The sequence below is a fragment of the Tinamus guttatus genome, unplaced genomic scaffold (assembly GCF_059628265.1).
Source record: "Tinamus guttatus ecotype Peru unplaced genomic scaffold, ASM5962826v1 Tinamus_guttatus_pri_ptg000213l, whole genome shotgun sequence".
Lineage (NCBI taxonomy): Eukaryota > Metazoa > Chordata > Aves > Tinamiformes > Tinamidae > Tinamus > Tinamus guttatus.
In genome coordinates this window covers 502,414-521,109 of record NW_028288747.1, presented here as the reverse complement: position 1 = coordinate 521,109, position 18,696 = coordinate 502,414, and the positions used below count along the sequence as shown (strand labels likewise).

The window sequence follows — 18,696 nt, the reverse complement described above, 5'->3', positions numbered from 1 at the left end:
CCTTTAGCCCAGCCCTGTGTTTGACCATCAGAGGGACTAGGCTGTCCTGGGGTAATCTCAAAAAATTTAAAACATATACTGGTCTTGCCAATTTTTCTTTTTTTTTGTAGCTGGCGTTTCAGCGTTTGGTTCATATGTCCCGCTATGTCATGGTCCTCAGGATGCAATGGTATGGTGAAAAAACAATCTTTTAAATCAATTATTAAAATGTCCCAATCATTTTGGAAGGTTCTCTATTTCCATTTCTATTTATGTTTGCACAGCTTCAATTTGGTTTCCTCTCCAGAAATTGCTTGGGATTTCCATATATTAGAGAGGCCTCCACTCCAGTAGCAATTGAGACTTTTACAATTCGTAAGGACTGTTGCAGGTCCTTCCATGCCAGTCGCACTGGACCTTGGCTGTCGCTTCATTCTTGTTTCCCATGCTGAAGTATTTCCCTGGTCGCTTTCAAAGGATACAAGTCAGAGTACAGCTCCCAGTCCTCCACTGGTGGTGGGGGGGGAACGCCATAGTCTGAGTTATTCCTGGCTTTCCCGCTCTCGAATTCTGCACTTTCTTGTTGTGCTTATTCAGCCCTCTCTGCTGATATATGTTACACAATAAAGATCTAAAGACCACACTCACAAACAGCACAAACACAATTTCCATTCAGTGGCATGACCTCACGTAGTTGTGCACTCCGCTAGTGAGTTCCACTGGTTGTCGGCAGGACACTGAAACTGAACATTCTCTCGAGTTGGCAGATGAGAGGGTTGCTGACAGGCTCCCAACTTGGCAGGCGTCCCTGCAGAGACAATGTAGGCCTCAGTGTTAGGAGTCTCACCCCCACTCTCTCTGCACTGTCTGTTTAAGCCTGGTGCATCCTGCCACGTAGGGCCAGTACGTGTCAGCAGGTAGACCGGGGGGGAACTCCACCTTCAGTCACATAACCTTCCCTCCCGGCTGCGCAGGTGCGCATACCAGTAAGTGGTCCCAGCCGTCAGTCTGAGGGTCCTGCCTTTCTCATCTCCCTCCCTCTCGGGTGTTTGACCTTCAAACTAGTTCAGAGGATGTTTGCAGTTAAGTTGGCTACAAGCCCGGTCAAGCAGCCGCCTTCAACTGCTTTTGGAGGAGGTCGGCTGTGAACCTGGCTGAGCAGCTGTCTCTGCGCTCCTTATCTCTCAGCTTGGGCAGGCAAACATCTTCTTTCTCAGGCTCTAGATTCTATTTTGCACAATAGTTTTATGACTCTACGGATCATACAAATTTCCACCTTTCAACCATACCTCGTGTCGGCAACAATATACAAAGGATACAACACATAATAGAGATGAACATAGCAAATAGAAATAATAGCCCTAATAACGGTTTCTGTCCTCACTTAAAGCATTACAATTCTTCAACTCCCACTTTAAAAGACGGATCAAATTCCTCTGCACCTCCCCCCTGGCTGTTGTCAAGCTCTCAGCAACATGAGTCTCCTTGATCTCATTCACCTTCTCTTCCTCGGCCCCCCTTCTCTTTTTTTTTTTTTTTTTTTTCAAGGCAATCTAATAAGTTCTGGACCCTGCCGGGCCATTCTTCAGGCTCGCCAGGGGGGGTCCGGAAGTGGGGGCACAGACGGTGCAGGTGCCACAGGCACAGGCGAGGACACGGGCAGGGGGGTTGGCGATGGATCTCCAAACACCAGTGGTTTTCGGTGGCGTGGCGGTCCCGGTCCTGAAGTGCTCGCAAAGGCGGACGTGGCTCCCGCGGCCACTTTCTTTCCGGCTTTCACATCGGATTCGAATACTAGGTGGGGCTCCGCTTTGAACACATTCTCTCTGCACCAGATCGAAAGCTTGCAGAGGGTCTGTTCATCAGTAGCTTGCTCCAGGGATTGCACGAGCCTATTCACAAAATTTCCATAGGACTCCTGCAAACCTTGCTTCACCATTGTAAATGATGAGGCCTTTTGTTCTGACAGCACTAAAAACAGCCCCTGCTTCGCAGCATCCGTGGCTGCATTATACATGGGCATGGAGTAGGTTAGCTGGGCCACAGGGCCACCATAAAGACCCCGTCCCATCAGCATCTGCACAGTCACACCATGCAACGGATCTCCCGGGATGTTATGTGCGTTCACCACCTTTTGGATTTGTTTCTCCCACTCCCTTTCCCATAGCAGATATTGCGCGGGAGTGAGGAGGACCTTCACTATCATTACTTCTCGCCACGTAAAACCCAGGTCCTTAGCTGTTTTGCTACCCCCAATGGTGGCGTCGCAGGGAGAGTCCCCTATCTCCTACCACTCGGTGGCATTAAACATAAGTTCCGGAATTTGCAGATCATAGAATCATAGAATCATAGAATGCTTAGGGTTGGAAGGGACCTCTAGAGATCATCTAGTCCAACCCCCCTGCATACGCAGGGACACCTAAAGCACGTGGCACAGGACTGCATCCAAGCGGGTTTTGAAGATCTCCAGAGAAGGAGACTCCACAACCTCTCTGGGCAGCCTGTTCCAGGCTGATGTCCCTTCTCTTGATGTCCCTTCTCTTGTGGGGGCAGATGTCCCTTCTCTTGTGCCCATTTACACAACTCATAGAGTTTCTTTGCACTCACACTGGCCTCTCGCTTAGCGAGAATTTCTCCCAGCAAAGTGAGTGCCGCCCCCCCTCCATAGTCGCCGGCAGTCTTCAAAATGCAGGTCCAACTTTCTGCGCGCTATTCGGGCTGGCAGCCTGCCCCCTGCCCTCCCCTCTCCCTCTGCCTCTCTGACGGCTGCCTACCTGAGAGGTTTCCGCGTTTTAGGCAATTCACCTTCTCAATCCTCGACGCTACCCCTCCAGGCTGCAGATTTTGAGAGTCTTGCTCCTGAACCCTTCCTTCTGCTTCTTGGCAACTCAGGACGCAGATCCAAGGGTTCTCCGCGTTTTAGGCGAGTTCCAGCTTACCTGGGGTTTCCCCGTCCGCATTTAAGTGATAGTCCCAAGGTCCCTGTTCAGGCGCCAAATGCAGGAGGTCAGCTGGAGTCCAGATGCACATTCAGTGTGAGTTAAAAGATCTTGTTCCTTTATTAGCTTGCATGCAGGACATTTATATGATTCTAGCAGTTAGTGATGTAACTACACAGGCTCCTAATTGGTAGACAATGATGTGACTGAGACCCTTACAGCCCCCCCTTACTTGTTTAGCTCAGCCTTTTAGTTCAACAGCTCTTTTATTCCCTCTGACCTTGGCCCACTTCCTTATCTCCTAGTTAGCAGTCTCTTTGCTCTTTCACTGAAACCTGAAAGCCCATTTTGAGCAGACCTGCTGGGCAGCCATGTCCGCGGCTCTCTAACCATTCCTCTATAGCGAACTTTGCATTTTTGGAAGTTGAGACTTCTGATATTACAGGTAATAATTTCAAAGTCCTAGACATTAAGCTAGTTCTTCTCCAAGTAAATTTCAGTTCTTTTGACTTCAACACAAGCATCATTAAGTGATTTCTGCTAAAAAAAAAAAAAAAACAGCCAAACTCTGTTAATGAATTAAGCAAAGCTTAGCTGTAACAAAAGTATTTACAAAGAAACCACCTAGACACTTAGCAGTTCTTAATATGTAAGTTTTACGAAATCAAATCCAACAAACAACATGAAAATATTAAAAATAATAATAAAATACCTCAAATCTGATCTTATATACACATGGTTAGAGAGAGATCTTTATCCACAAACACAGCAATCTTTTCCAAACAGCTCAAATAATGTCTTGTCTCCCCTATTAAAGCTTCCTGAGATCAGAGGCAAGTCCACCCTCACCCTGATGCCCAAATGATCTGACCAGTCCTACTTAAGGAAAACCTAATGGAGGTAAAAGCATCCACCATTTCCAAACTAATTTAGGGTTTCAGCATTCATGTCAGAAATGACAAGTGTTATAGCACATCCTCACCTTGCAACAGATCCCAGTTGCCAAGGAAGAGCTTTGCAGCCTAACTTAAGGCAGAACAGGATTGTGAAGCAGCAGGATTGTGAAGGTCACAGACTTAGAAAGGGGGGGGGCGGGAAAGATATTTCCTTTTGAATGAAAACCCGGGGTTCTAGAAAATTTAAAATTTGTTTCTTATTAAGAGAATAGTGAAGTACCATAGCTACTCCCAGACTCTCTATTTGGAATGTCTAATGCAAGAATGGGAGAAATTAGGTCATCCTCAATTTTAATTGCTGCCAAACTTAATGGTGGAACAAGAGTTTCCACCTATGGAATTACTCCAGGAGATATCAACAAGAAGGATTCAATGAGTCAGAGAAACTCTTTACCATGAGCACCAGCATATCTACATTGCTCCACATGAATGCCCTATGGATATCTGGCACAGAAAAGTGCATTCTGCCAAATCTTGTTACTCTGGCAGATTTGGCGTGTCGATTAAAGTTAAGTATTAAGTGATCAATTTAAATCACAGATGATTTCTCTTTAGCTGTTATACTAGATCTCTGAAAGATTAACAAATTACAGTTAATGGTGGGGCATGGAGTCCACGACAAGTTTTTCTTCACTAATTGAACTGCCCTATAGCCACAGATTACTACTAGCCTTGCTACACTTGAGAATCACTTTTCTGGTTCCACTTCTTCCTTTCCTCAGTCCTAGAGCTCCTGTATCAAGCTCTTTTCCATGCTTTTCTCGACATTGGAATGATTATCTGTTATTCTTTCTTTTTAATTGATTAAACATTCATAAGAGGAGTGCTTATTCACTTCAGTGAATAAACTGTCTGCGTTTCAGTCTGCCCTGGTTTGCTTTTTTTCCTCATTGGATCTTATTAAAATAAATGGAATTTTGAATGCCAAGAGGAATGAAATAAGTACATTCTGGTAGAAATAAATTTATGTTGGTAGCACCCTTGGAAGAACTCTCACTTTCTCATAGTTCAAGGAACCATACTTGGTTGTGCTTAATGGTTACGACTGTATATATTGGCTTTTAAAACTGGAGTGCATATCAAGGAAGGAAACGAATATGGAAGCAGCACTTCGAGGCTCAATTCTGGTATGAATTCTGGCAGACAAAATCCAACTGCTTTGGAAAATGCTTTTATTTATTTGGCATCTAACTATTTCACTAGCAGGTCTGAATAGGAGAGCGCCTTGGCTTCTTCCCCATGCTGCTCTCCTGCTGAGAGCCATATTGCTGCTATCAGCACTTACACATTCTCTCCATGCTGTGTTATAGCTGGGTAGCTCCAAAAGCCTTTACCCAAAGTTCACCTTCTTTTTCAGGAAGTTAATGACAGCTGTTGAAACATCAGGGTCTAATAATATAGCATTTCCTTTCACTCAAGACAATATTTAGTTGAGGCTTATGTAAAATTAAAGGAAATTAATTTACCACAGCCAGTTAATCTGAAAAAATTTTCACATCCTCTTGTGAAATACATTAAAGATTGCTTTATCTAAACACCTTATTTGCCTGTAAGGGAAATACTATCCATTTTCTTTTGTGATTGAAGAAACATATATGTATATACACACATATATATATACATATAGAGAGAGAGAGAGAGAGAGATACTCTACAGAAAGCACAGGATTGCTTCTGATGTGAAGAGTTCAGATGTGCATATAAACTGCATATATAAAGCTTGGAATTAGAATTTAAAGAGCAACATTTGGCTTGAATCTAAGATTTTACTAATACTACATGACCAGGAATCTAGGGCAAATATATTAATCAAACACAGTAGTGAATAGTAGAGATTCAAAAATACTTGACAGAAGAAAAGTTCAGTGTATTTCTTTGCTTGCTATAGCCCATTCACACAGCATGTACCACACGGCTATCAAAACAACAGCTTCAATATAAAAAGATGCTGCTTTAGTTTTATCAGTCATACGTAGTTAGGTTTTTGTGGTAAGCAAAAGTGGCTCACAGAGAGAAGACTTCAGGCAGTTTTCAGCATGTAAACACTTTCTGTCTAAAGCACAGGGGAAGAAAGAAAAATCTCCATCCTTCAGTATTGGTGAAAATACTGTTCCTTTCCATAGCTCTCAATTGTATTTGGCTGGATAACCGCAGAGCCTTTAATTGTTCCCTCTTTTCTGTTCAACACAATTTGCTCCCAAGCGGCAAGGAACATTAATTAATTAGATAAATCAGCATATGGGTCCTCCTGAGCCATCAAGACTCTGCTTTCACAGACATAATACATGCACTCGTTGTTTATTTTGGAGAGCAGTTTCACTTTCATTAATTTGCATTCAGAAGCTGTTCTGAAATTTACTGCTCTTGCAAGATCATAAATTTAGATCCACCTTAATTTTCTTGTAACAAAGGATGTTCTTTTCCTTTGGCTTAAAAGATTTTCACCCCTTAGTATTTACCCTCTATTATATTTAGAGCCAGTAATCCTGTCTTCTCCTCATCTTTACAGCAGTTTAAAGAATTCAGGCTTTACCTTTCTCCTCTCCTAGAACTAGGTAGCTAGTCCTGCTTATCCCTTCCTGCACGTTCTTCTATGTAATCTTTTTATTGGACTATAAATGACTCAATAAATAATGCTCACCATAAATAATCTCTCATCCACCTTTTAAGCATAAGAGAATATAAGAAAATCTTTAAGATTCTATAGAATCTACATTTACATTTCTCAGATCTCAGTGTGAATCTCGAGGATATTCTCCTCCACTTTGGAATCACATGGGTAACCAGCTTGCCATTTCATGCAAAATGACCTGTAGATTTGAGGGACTTGCTTGAACTTGCATACTTGAGTTCCTGTATTTAAGAAATTTCATCAAAGACATTGAAAACGTAGCTGAATAAACTTGTGGTCCAGTCTGAAATTTTCAGACACAAACCAGGGAAACTCCATCAATTTACTCTAAGTAATTAGGTTACCTAAACCGAGCATTAGTGCTTAGGCCAGTGAACAAATTTAAAATGGAAGGATGCTATTACCACAAAGTCCTAATCGGCCACAGGGCATCCCATCTAATCATACTAATCAAAGTAGCAGTAAAAAGCATGTCAAATTTGAAATTTTTCAGAGACTAAGACAGCAACTTATCTCAGCTGTAAACACAATTGTACACAAGAAATACAGCAAATACAACAAATCCTACCAGTACCATTTAAACATATTAATGTGCTGTGTAACACACTAGCTTTGCATGTATAGAAAGAGAAAGCAAATTTAGGACAGATGAAAATTAGGACAATCTGCATCCACTAAGTTCCCAAATGATGCTGCTGTTGCACCAGTTTTGCAGGTATTCAGTACTTAAAATACAGAAATTATAAAATCTTAAATGGCAAACCAAACAAAACATTTTCACTTCAGTGATGCTTTGGTACTTACTCAGATATTACATATATCGCTTGAGCTATACACACAATCTAAGCTCAATCAAGAGAGGTTTTTAACTCAACTTAGCCAATGGAGCAGTCTAATGCTAAAACCTTTTGTTATGTTGCCTGACCACCTCCCCAGATGAAATATCAGATTAAATTATTGTGCTTATAATCTTCCATTAACTTCCCACTCTTTCTTCTTCCAGTCCAGAATGACAGATATGGCAATTCATGGGAAGGGCACAGAGCAGGCTGGTTTATTACAAAAGAAAAAAAAAAAAAAAAAGCTTTCTCTGTCAAATTCCTAGCCACACACAGAGAATGACAATAACAAATGAAGGCTCAATACCTAGGCTATGTAACATTAAGTATAAATGTGATTCTCCAGTTATTTACTTGGTGCCTCTAGCAACTTTACTTGTTGTCTCTAGTTAGGAGGAGAAAAAAAAAGTCAAATTACAGTGTCGGCATTTCACAAACTAAGAAAGTGATGTCTGTGGAGTCTGAGAAAACCATTACCTTTCTAGTTGAAATATGTGAGGAAAATGGCAGAGATGCAAGTTGTTTTAACAGCATAAACTAATCTGGGGTGCAAAACAGAGAGGAAAGTAAAAGAAACTAGTTAAAAACAGTCTGCTATATTAGTATCTGTATTTGAGGCACTCACCAAGCTAGGAAAAATATCCCTCATGCTGAACTTCTTGGTTATTATTTTAATTATATGGGAAATTCTCAAGAGTAGTAAAATGTCCGTTTAAAAAGCATTTAAACTAATTCAGTGCCTTATTACATCTACTGTAAACACAAGGTCAGTTATAATTTTTCTGTTGCATTCTTTCTGAAAGCAAATAGCACAGAATAGTCTTGAAAAGTTATTGGCTATGTCAAAATATAAGAGTCAATACAGGAAGAAGAGTAAGATATGAAATAAGAACCAAGTACAAGTGATATAACTGGTGCCGCACTACGCTTTCTTGAGGAGTAATAGAGAGAGATAGTACCTTGCCTATACTGATGAATTCTTTGAGTTATAACAGTCATAACCCAGTCATAACCAGTGAGACTCAGGCATCGAATATTTGGGGATTCATGCCCAAGTTTCAAGAAGTCTGTCCAACTATATTTTGTACAGCATATTATGGGAATATAGCTCTATCCATACCAGTACAATGAAGAAGTCTATATACTCCATAAATATTTTAGATTTCACAGTGTCTTGAAGATTGATAATAAAAATATCAGTAAAGAGTTCCATGGTAGTGTCAGCCTCAGCCTGAAGAGTAGCAGAGTAGCTCCTGATCTGCTCTTTCTTACTTTTATTGAGCTCTATATAGCAGGTATCCTGAACAACCTCAAGAAAGTTTAATCTCTGTCTAAGGGAAAAGATAGCTGGACCAAGAGCAGGAGCATAGATTATTCTCATTTGCAGAACCAGGGCCAGTCACCACTACTTAAATGAAGATTCCTTTCTCTAGGAAAGAGCATGGGTTAAATACTTGAGTTAAGAGTCACCGCTCTGGACAAGGAAGTAGCACACAAGAACAGTAATCCTCTTACAGGAGAACCAATCAATGCTAGCAGTTTAATTCTGTTTTCTGTGTTTGCACAAAACAAAGCTACTGGGTTAAAGCAGTTAAGCTTTATGCTCACACCACATAACCATGAGCTGAGACAATGAACACTTGTCCTTCATGCAACAGTAGCCAAACGTGTATCTCTCATTTTGACAGATTATAATTTTTTGTAATGAATAATGAGAGCCAATTTAAGTCATTCTTTTTAGGGTAGAGAATAAAGAAAAATTGCTGCAGTACAATTTAACCAAGGGATTTTTTTTTTTTAATCATAAAGGCTGAAAGGCATTTAAACCAGTAAAGATTTCAGTGTAGGACTTTTGTGACAAACTGATATACAAAATAGCTTAATGTAAGCTGGGAGAGATCCCTCCATTTCTCCTCCTATATATGCCATTCTCATTGCAACCTTCTGCTGTGTATTTCTCACATGTTCCCTCTTACAGATATGAGACCTTCAGTTTCTGTGGGGATTTTTCATGTCTCTTATGGCTGTCGCTAGCCATGTTAAGGAAGGAAAAGAGCCTTTTCAATAGATGTCCAAAACAACACTGTGAATCAATGTCATGCTTCAGGTTTAGTTTTTCACTTACCATATTTATCTATATAATTCATAACAATATGTACACATATAAAATCTTCTATACATATAGACTGCCTCTATATGGTATACACTGTATTTTCTGATTATCAAGCAACAAATGCTTGATAAATATGTTTTCAGCCTATTTGGCTACCCTTATGTAAGCTGATTAATTAAACCACCCCAACAGCAGGATACTCAAGATATAATTACTTCTCAGGAGGAAACATTGCATACAGTTATACATGCATAACAATACTGTTAGCATTATTCTCATAATTGTCACTTGTTGCAAGCTTCACAGATGAAATACCTGTAAAATATTGACACTTGTACTAGAATTGCAGTGATAGTTTCTAGAGCAGTGGAGATTCAACTAGTTGTTCTGTTAATAATTGGTACTCCTAATTATTGCCAAAATTCTATTGCTGAGCACTGAATATTTTTTCATTTCTCATTCTGTCTCAAAAAGTTCCCTTTCTGAAGTTAATATTCATTACATTTTACCATTAAAATAGTGATGTTACTTACTTAAATGATTGTCTGCAGTGTTAAAGTAAGTTCTGACACCCTGCTCCATTTCCTCTTTGCATGCATCAACATGGTCTTTTTTTCCATTTTATTTTTATCTTCTGACATCAATCTGGTAGTGCAAATAATGAAGAAAATCATACTATCACCATCTAAAGTATAAGACCTATGGTCTTAAAAATAGACCCTCAAGTCCCTCAGTTCATGATACCATCAAATGAGATGTTAATCTTCACTTTCAGTTAAAAACAAATATTTTCATCTTCCAAAGCTTCAGTAATGTGTGCAGCCATAAATTCACAATATTGTCTCTGATAGCGATGACTGCCAGAAGTTTGAATCACTCATCTTTTCTACAAAAGTGCCCTTCGTTAAGACAGAACTGCCCATGGAAATTTAGGTGACTTCACTTGTACATAAGCTAACTTACCCAGGATCCCCATGATATTTGAACAGTTTTTCTCTTCCACATACAGCTGCATGGCAAAGCACTACCAACACAATTTTGCCATTGTGAACTGAGGCGCAGGAAAAACTAAGTGGGGTATCTAAAAATCATACAAGGACTGGAGAAAGAAGAGATTCAGGGTCTCTTACAGTGGGACAGGATCTCACCACCTAGGAGAGGGTGGTGGGAAAGTCTTTGCCAGGAGTTGAGCAGAAAAAGATAATACCATAAAAATCATTTTATGCTTCTGTCATTTCGATCTCTAGACAGAGCTACTGAAGGAGTAGAATTATATGACATTACATGAACTGTACATGGAGCTTGGATTTCCTTATGACTTTTTCAATTGCTCTGAAATACATCTTTATTCTTATCCATTGTATCTCCACTAATACAAACAGGTATCATGCTGGCATTCAGCAAAGTAATTGTTTTGTCATTCACAGATGGACAGAGGATTACATGGCTAAGAAATGAAATAAAAGCTAAATCCCCCTGCTTGATAAAGCTTTGCTTGCTTTCTCTTTCATTCAGGATTACCGAGTGAACATCTTTCTCCGTCAGAACTGGAATGATCCACGCCTTGCATATAGTGAATATCCGGATGACTCTTTAGACTTAGATCCATCCATGTTGGACTCAATTTGGAAACCTGATTTGTTCTTTGCTAATGAGAAAGGTGCCAACTTTCACGAAGTTACAACAGACAATAAGTTATTGCGAATTTTCAAAAATGGAAATGTACTTTATTCCATCAGGTAAGTCTCCAGTCTTTTTTTTTTTTGGGGTATGAAGCTTAAAAGTGTACCTACTGATAATAACCTGAAAGAATTTTCAATAGTGAATTTTTCATCATTACTGTTCATTATTAATACAACAACAGAAAATGACTCATAATTAGCTGTATGGATAGTAAAAATAATAAGAAAGGTATCACCTCAATTGTGAAAAACAGAAAGTAAGAAACCCGTTCAAGCTAGAAGATTTACACAGAGCAAATACTCCTGGCATATTATAATTTCAGCAGGCCTGTGTATGAGTTCGAATTCTTTCTTTCACTCACTTCCAATAGCAGTACAATCAGCTGTTATTCCTCTTGCCATTTTGCATATTGCACTTGCCCTTCATTATGAAAATGGGACCTGTTTGAGGAAGCATGAGATTCAAAAAACAGTTCACTTACTGGTGGGGGCAGAGGAGTGGAAAGTAAATTTTTGAAAAGTTTTAAGAAGTTGTTAGCAGCTTCCTCTGTTAGTTTTGCAAGCTTTTATGAGACTGTACTAATAGGTAATTCAGCTCTTTTGAAGAGACATCAGAAGGCTGCAAATCAGTTTGTACACTAAGAGAAAAAGATTGTGACTTGCATGGATGTACCTGTGGCATGGGAGTCTTCTTCTTCCCATCTTCCAGGGCAAGCAGGCAGCATCTTGTCAAGGTTACACAAGGGTCTCGCTAAACTTCCTAGGAGTACTTCATATCCAAAAGGAGCTTAGTCTGCCAGTCTGGGGAAAGAAACATTCCTTAGTGTCATCACATGCATTTTGGCGCTAGAAACTGTTGAAGAACAAACAGAAAGGACTCCTTCTCCAGACCAAAGTAAAAAGCAGAGCTACATCATTTTTCCCCAGCTTATGGGAGTCACTCCAAGATGCACTGGCAGCTACTACAACTTTGCTCCACATGATCAAATAATTCCTTCTCCTCACTCGGCTCCCTCCAAATACACAAGGTACACACAGCAGAGGTACAACCTCTCTGATGAAAGTCTGGATAACAACTTCAGTGTAATTTTGACTAAATTAATAGTCATATGTTTATAAACACATGCAAAACATTAGTAAATTTATAAAAACATGCATTTACTGTGATGTGAGCAGATGCCAGATTGCACTTGTGTGTTTTTTTTTTTTTTCAAAGCCAGAATGTTTATGGTGCCACAATTTAATTAAGAATTTTACCAAGAGGGTCAGTTTCTGAAAGACTTAAAATTATATAATTGGCACAAGGTTGAGTTGTTAATTTGAGTTTAGCTTTTAATGAGGGTAGACATGCATATTCCTAAAGAGCAAATGCTTAAAGAAAAAAAGGAAGAAATGCCTAAAATGTTTTTTCCTTTTTATTTCCTAATCTCCCCTTCTCCCCTTAATTACATCTGAAAAAATATTCAGACAAAAAAATGAGAAAGTTCAATTCCTGCTCCTATAAAACCTTAATGTAAAATACTAAAATATTTATTGAAGCGCAAAGTAGAACCCAGGTGTCTCTTCTTTCAGATGAATTGCCACGTCACTATCATAGAGAAACCCATTACGTGCACCCAACACCTGCCCTTCGGAATTTGGGACTATTCCAATAGGAAGGGCCTAGTTTCTACCTCTGTCTCTTCCCCTTCAGCTCTGTCACTGGCAAGTTAAACAGATGTTATAGCAGCAAAGGAAGCCTTGGAGAGGGGAGGTAAAAAGACTGAGACACATCCCTGTGCTTGCTCCCTACTGCCCACAGCATGTACCCCAGTGCCAAACACAGGGGAATGGAATTAAGAGAAGGAAGCAAGAGCACTGCCATTCCTAAAATGGCCATATATATAAGGAATTAATTTTAATTTGTAGAATGCTGTATCAGCTGAACTTTTGAGGAAAATGTCCATTTTCTAGCAAGAAGAAAGGTTCAGTCATGACTAAATAATGAATAGGCATCTACCAGTTCTTATTAAGGAGCATATATGCCTTTACCTCGTATATTCTTCTTTCTCATTCCTCCAAGATGTATCACTCGGAGGATGAATTACTGTACTGACATAAAATGTAAAAATATCTTCTTTCCCTATAGACTGCAAAGCACTCAGCAAGAAATATCATGGCTAGCACAAAACACAGCTGCTGTTCAAAATTGCAGGCATATTTCAGTCTACCACCAATACCCTAAGAAGTCACCTTAAACCTTTGTGTTGACGATATAAGCACCTTATTTTAGGACAATAACACATAAATTACTTTGCCAGCATGATTTGCAGCTGACATCTGTTGTAAAATTCTTGTAAATCTGGGTACATTTTATGCCAAGGATTTAAAATACTGTAAAAGTACAATAATTCTGCTCTATCACAAAAAAAAAGCAGCATGCTGTTGTTGCATTCCTTCAGCCATTCCAAAAAGTTAGGCAACCCTGTTGAAAAATGTATTCTTCTGAAAGTCTGTATTAAATTGGCTTTTTCTGCATTTTTCCACAGTTTTTGTCATCACAGACTATGGAAATAAAATAGGGTCATCTAATTCCTAGCCATTTTCAGAGTTATTTAATGGAAAAATTGTGTTTGCTTCAGTTTCTAATGATTCCAACTGTTCCGATGCACTCTTCCTGCGCTATTTTTGTGGTATATTTTTAATATATGTTTTGTATTCTTTCAGATTGACTTTAATACTGTCCTGTCCAATGGATCTCAAAAATTTTCCAATGGATGTGCAAACATGTATAATGCAGCTGGAAAGCTGTAAGTTTGAGTAATGTATTCTCCTATAAATACTTTCATAGAGATTTCAACAGCCACACAGGAGATAGAAAGACATCCAGTGGTGAGAGGAGCACTAGCCTTTTTAAAGCAATCACTGAATTTATCAAAAGAACCTATGAAGCATAGAGATACTTTCAACCTTACTTGCACTGACGTTCAACAGTTTCATGTAAATATAAAGCTAATATTAAACCTAAGTACTCAGGCTCAAAACTTATCTTTATCATGCAAAAATTATGCATAGAGAGATTCACCATAAATCCTTCCCTGCATTCACACATTCACATCTGAATGTGATCAAGGGCCAGTAATACAGGAAAGTGGAAAGGAAATACGAGAATTTAAGGGAGTGATCTATCTGATTTATGTGAACACCCTAAAATCCAAAATAACTTGGGGTCCTTAAAAAATGGATATAAGGTAATTATATTTTGAGTATCTGCCCTTTAACATGCCTCTGTGTTATAGCTGCTTATCTGTACTTTTTATATGACCATCTTAGGAAGAATTGGGAAGAGGGTTTACTGCAAGGGAAAACTATAAAAAGGTTATAGAGCATGCATTCGTGTATAGATATATACACATATGTATATATACACACACGCACACACTACGTGCTTTACACAGCCGTCACCTGCTCACTCTTCAAACAGGGCAGCACCCTGGGTTGGTGGAAGGCCCTCCTGAAAATCATAACAAGGCCTGCAGGGCCTTCAGGTGTGAGGCAGCAAAATCCATACAAGGCTGATGATCTCGCCAGCAGCCATAACACAAGCAGGTTTTAGCATCTTCAGAAAGCTGCCTGGGCTTTATGTGATTTGTAATAGTACATCTAGCTTGACATTGAAAACAGCTAGCAAAATGCAGATAGGGAAGGGCCAAAAAAAACACCTGATGGCCTTCTCTCAGAGGTGGTCCAATGGATTGCCCAAACCCAGTGCACTCAATGGGAAAAGCCAATTACAACTCCAGATGATATGAACACTCTCTATGTAAGGTCCTATTTGAAAATACAAATATCCTGAGGACAGCAGAGGTGAGGGTAAAACCAGATTAGAGACACAAGTTTTACAGAATTATCTTTAAATTAAGAGCAACACCTTAGATGTGAAACAAAGCTATCATGTACTAACCCAACCCACTGTATATTGCCCTTACCATCTACCTTGAGCTGTCCTTTGAAACAGAAAACAGGATGACAAGTGTAGAGAAACTATGGCATTTCAAGGCACCCGTGCACAAAAAGAGAAAGGCAAAGCTTCTGTCAGGTGCCGGGACCCGAGCTAGCACAGTATATGTGAGGAGGAGGGCATAATATGCATTAAATTCTCATCTTCCCTGGTTCGTGAATTGCCTTTTCACTTTAATATTAGATTGATTCTTAGCAGAGAGATCCTCCTCATGGTGCAGAAACAACAAAAATAATAAAAAACATTCTCTGAAAGATTTTGTCTATTTTGGAGTTTGTAAAAGTTGATGATAGGAAAAAAAAAATCAACTAACTAACAAGTACCCATCTTAATGATAAATTTATGTTTATGATTTTAGGATAAATATGTAAAATATCTCAGGAAAAGCTTCTGGCTCATAGAATGAACATACCGGATTGTTTGAAATCTATTACAGAATAGAAATACCTTGCACATAATTTAATTAAAATATTTCTTGCCTGTTTTTTTTAACGGAAAGTAAGAGTAGAGAAAAGTGGGAGGTGATATGTCAGTCAGTATGTCATAACTATATGGTGTATGGATAATAGTATATGTTTTTACAAAATAATTACAGGATGTGTATGAAAGCCAGATCTACTTTTTATTACGATGAACATACAGTAACATTACAGAGAAGGCTTTTAATACAAAGTCAATGGCTCAACTGGACAGCAGAGATTTTCTTGACAAAAATTGAATATTTGTTCCAATGTCAAGGAATTTAGGAACATGCTGTACATCATCATTTAACTAAAAGTTCACATTTAATCTAAGGAGAGAATTCTAATAAACAAAGGCACATTTATAATTAATGTGACTAAAGAAAAAGTAACAAAGTACATGCATATGGCAGGTAGTCTATATAATTATGTTTCAAACAGAATGTACATAATATTTGATTGAACAATAAAAGATAATTTTCTAAAATTATATTTAGAAAATTATGAGTGACTTTAACAACTTCATAAAACTCCGCTGTATTTTTCCTCTCTTTCAAGCATTTTAAGGGCAGGTCATATAACAGCTGAGCATTCTTGAACAAGAGAGGCATCTGTTTTGTTTTACAGAAGCCTTGCAGGAGTTCACAAACTCCACCATAGGGAAGCAGTACCTATTAGTTGAATAGCACTGTAGATGTTCTACTGTATTTTTTTTAGCTGAACATTTTGCATTGCTGTCTTGTTTTTAATCATCCAGTTCAGTGGTAGCAAATTTCCTGCTGCACACTCGTGGTACAGAGGAGCAATGTTCACAGAACAGGAGCTTAGCAAAATAGAAATGAGTATTTCAGATTGAGATATCGTAGTATTAGAGTTATACAGAAGAATCATATTTGATTCCACAGAGAAGTTAGAAGCAACAAAACCTTCTCCTTAGCCCCTTGTCTGACTCTGTTTTAAGTATAATTCCAGTTATTGAAAAACAGGGACTATGGCCAAATTAGCTGAAAATTATCAGTCAGAAAATTTTGCATGCAGGAGCTCTGGCTAATATGTACATGTATGATAGCAGAATAACCAGGCAGGTTTGCAAGAATTTGACAGCAGTTCCTTGAAACAGAGAGAAACAATTTTGTGACAGACCAAAGGAAGGGAGGCCCAATGACGCAATTTTGGAGTGCATAGGTCTTCTAGGGCACTAAGTCATCCGTCCAAAACCAACTTTTCTACACAGTGAGTACAGGAAAGAAAATAAGACACTTTAGAAAAGTTATAAAAAAGGATACATGCCAGGCAGGTTAGGAAATGCTTAAAATGAACACTGACCCCTTTCCAGAACTTTGAAAGAGATGAAGGCAATCATCCAAGATCCACAGTCACCAGGTGAGAACAAGCATTACCAGGGAAACAAAAAAAAAGGAGGATAAATACAGTTAGTATTTTCTCAATGCTTATCCACTTCACATCAAATCTCCTGGGGCAAGAACTGAAATAACCCAAAGAGTCTGCATCCATCCACGAAAGAGATTCTTGGATGGATGCAGGCTTTTCGGGTTATTTCAGTTTCCAGGCTACAGTGTCATACTCTCATGTGAGCCTGTCTAATATTCTTTGGTGCAGTGAAACAGCTTAACCAGGGGGAGTGAAGAAAACACCTCGCTGATACCCTCCTCTGTCCAGAGGAGTGGAAGAGGTGGGTTTCAAAACAGATAGCTGGCATCCTGGGCAAATCATCTAAACATCAGGATATTTTATAAAAAGTAAATCGGTGGCAGGAGCAAAACAGCAACATTGGGACTTTCAGATGTTTCTCTTTAAAGTGACAGTCACCGCTGCCTTTTGCACTGCATGCCAAATTAGAAAGACCATTGAACAATTATGAGATTCCATCATCTATTTATTTCATTTTCTTTAAATTGTCTCTGATCTTGCAAGTCTTGTTTCTGCATGTGACACTAAGCAAATTAGAAATTACCTATAAATTACTCATCTTTTTCTTAATCATTTCACCACCATTCTAGAACAGACTCACAATTACTTAAAAAGGTCAGACTGTGTGTTGTATTCCTGCTATAAAATAATCTTGTTTAGTAATACATTCTCCTCACCAGTATTGATACTGTTGTTCCTGCATAGAAAGCTCTTAGAGAAAAATTAATCTATAGCTTTTCTCCCTTAATAGAATTTTTATTTTTAACCAGCTCTTGCAATGGTTATTACGAGGTCACTCTAAGCAGCTGGATTTTCCCCTGGACATATATTGTAGTGTCTGGAAAATATCAAAGTTAAAACGTCTTCCATTTTTAAATGATTTTTTAAAAATAAATGATTTCTTAGCAACTAAAACAAATGATTTTCATGTCTTAGAAAGTAAGGAAATCAAACTGCCATGTGAAAATCTTTGTCATTTTTTGTTCTTTACACCAGGGTAGTCTACAGGGATGTGAGAATTTCAGTTTTATTCTGCTTGAATAAAATATAGAGAAATGCCAGCTAAATACATATTTATTTCTGAGACCTATCTCCAAGGAAAAAAAAAAGTTTTTATGTATTACAGCTTGTTGAGTCTTTTTGAATATCACTTTTATCTCAGTACATTCCCTTACCTATGTATTACAGTTGTACCTATCTGTGCAATTTAATACTCATAGATTTTCAAACAATAGTACCATGAACATATTAAATCAGTTTTGAAAGATGAAATATACCATGGAAAGCACTTCCTTACCTAACAGAACACTTTATTTTGATAATTATAGACCATTTAACTTCGAAAAAGAAGATCTTTTTTTTCTCCTGTTTTTTGTGGGGGATTTTTGGTCTTTCTAGACAATCACCACTCTGTCTTTTGGCTGCTTTCCCACAACTGCACAGTTAACAGAACTGAACGGTATTTCTTCCCTGGCAGGGAAGTCAGGGTGTCTACCTGAGTGAGAGTCAATGCGGGCACCCTAGGTCAATGTCTGCTATTGCCCGAGTGCTCAAGCACTTCTCTACCTTCCATTTCAGTAGTACAAATTTGCCATTGCCAAATCCTCGCCTTGTGGACTCCACTCTGCCAAAGGGTGACTCAGCCCACCATGTATCTGAAAGGAG

General features: G+C 38.8%; 1 protein-coding gene across 2 annotated transcripts in view; it reads left to right on the top strand.

Moving 5' to 3' along the window:
- The window catches only part of GLRA3 (glycine receptor alpha 3), a 65,143-nt gene that overhangs the window by 19,862 nt on the left and 26,585 nt on the right, over nt 1-18,696 (top strand). For both annotated transcript variants that reach the window (XM_088524622.1, XM_088524621.1), the window contains exons 3-4: nt 10,973-11,196; nt 13,846-13,928. In XM_088524622.1, coding sequence (XP_088380748.1) covers nt 10,973-11,196; nt 13,846-13,928 — 307 coding nt within the window. The remainder of the gene's footprint in view (nt 1-10,972; nt 11,197-13,845; nt 13,929-18,696) is intronic.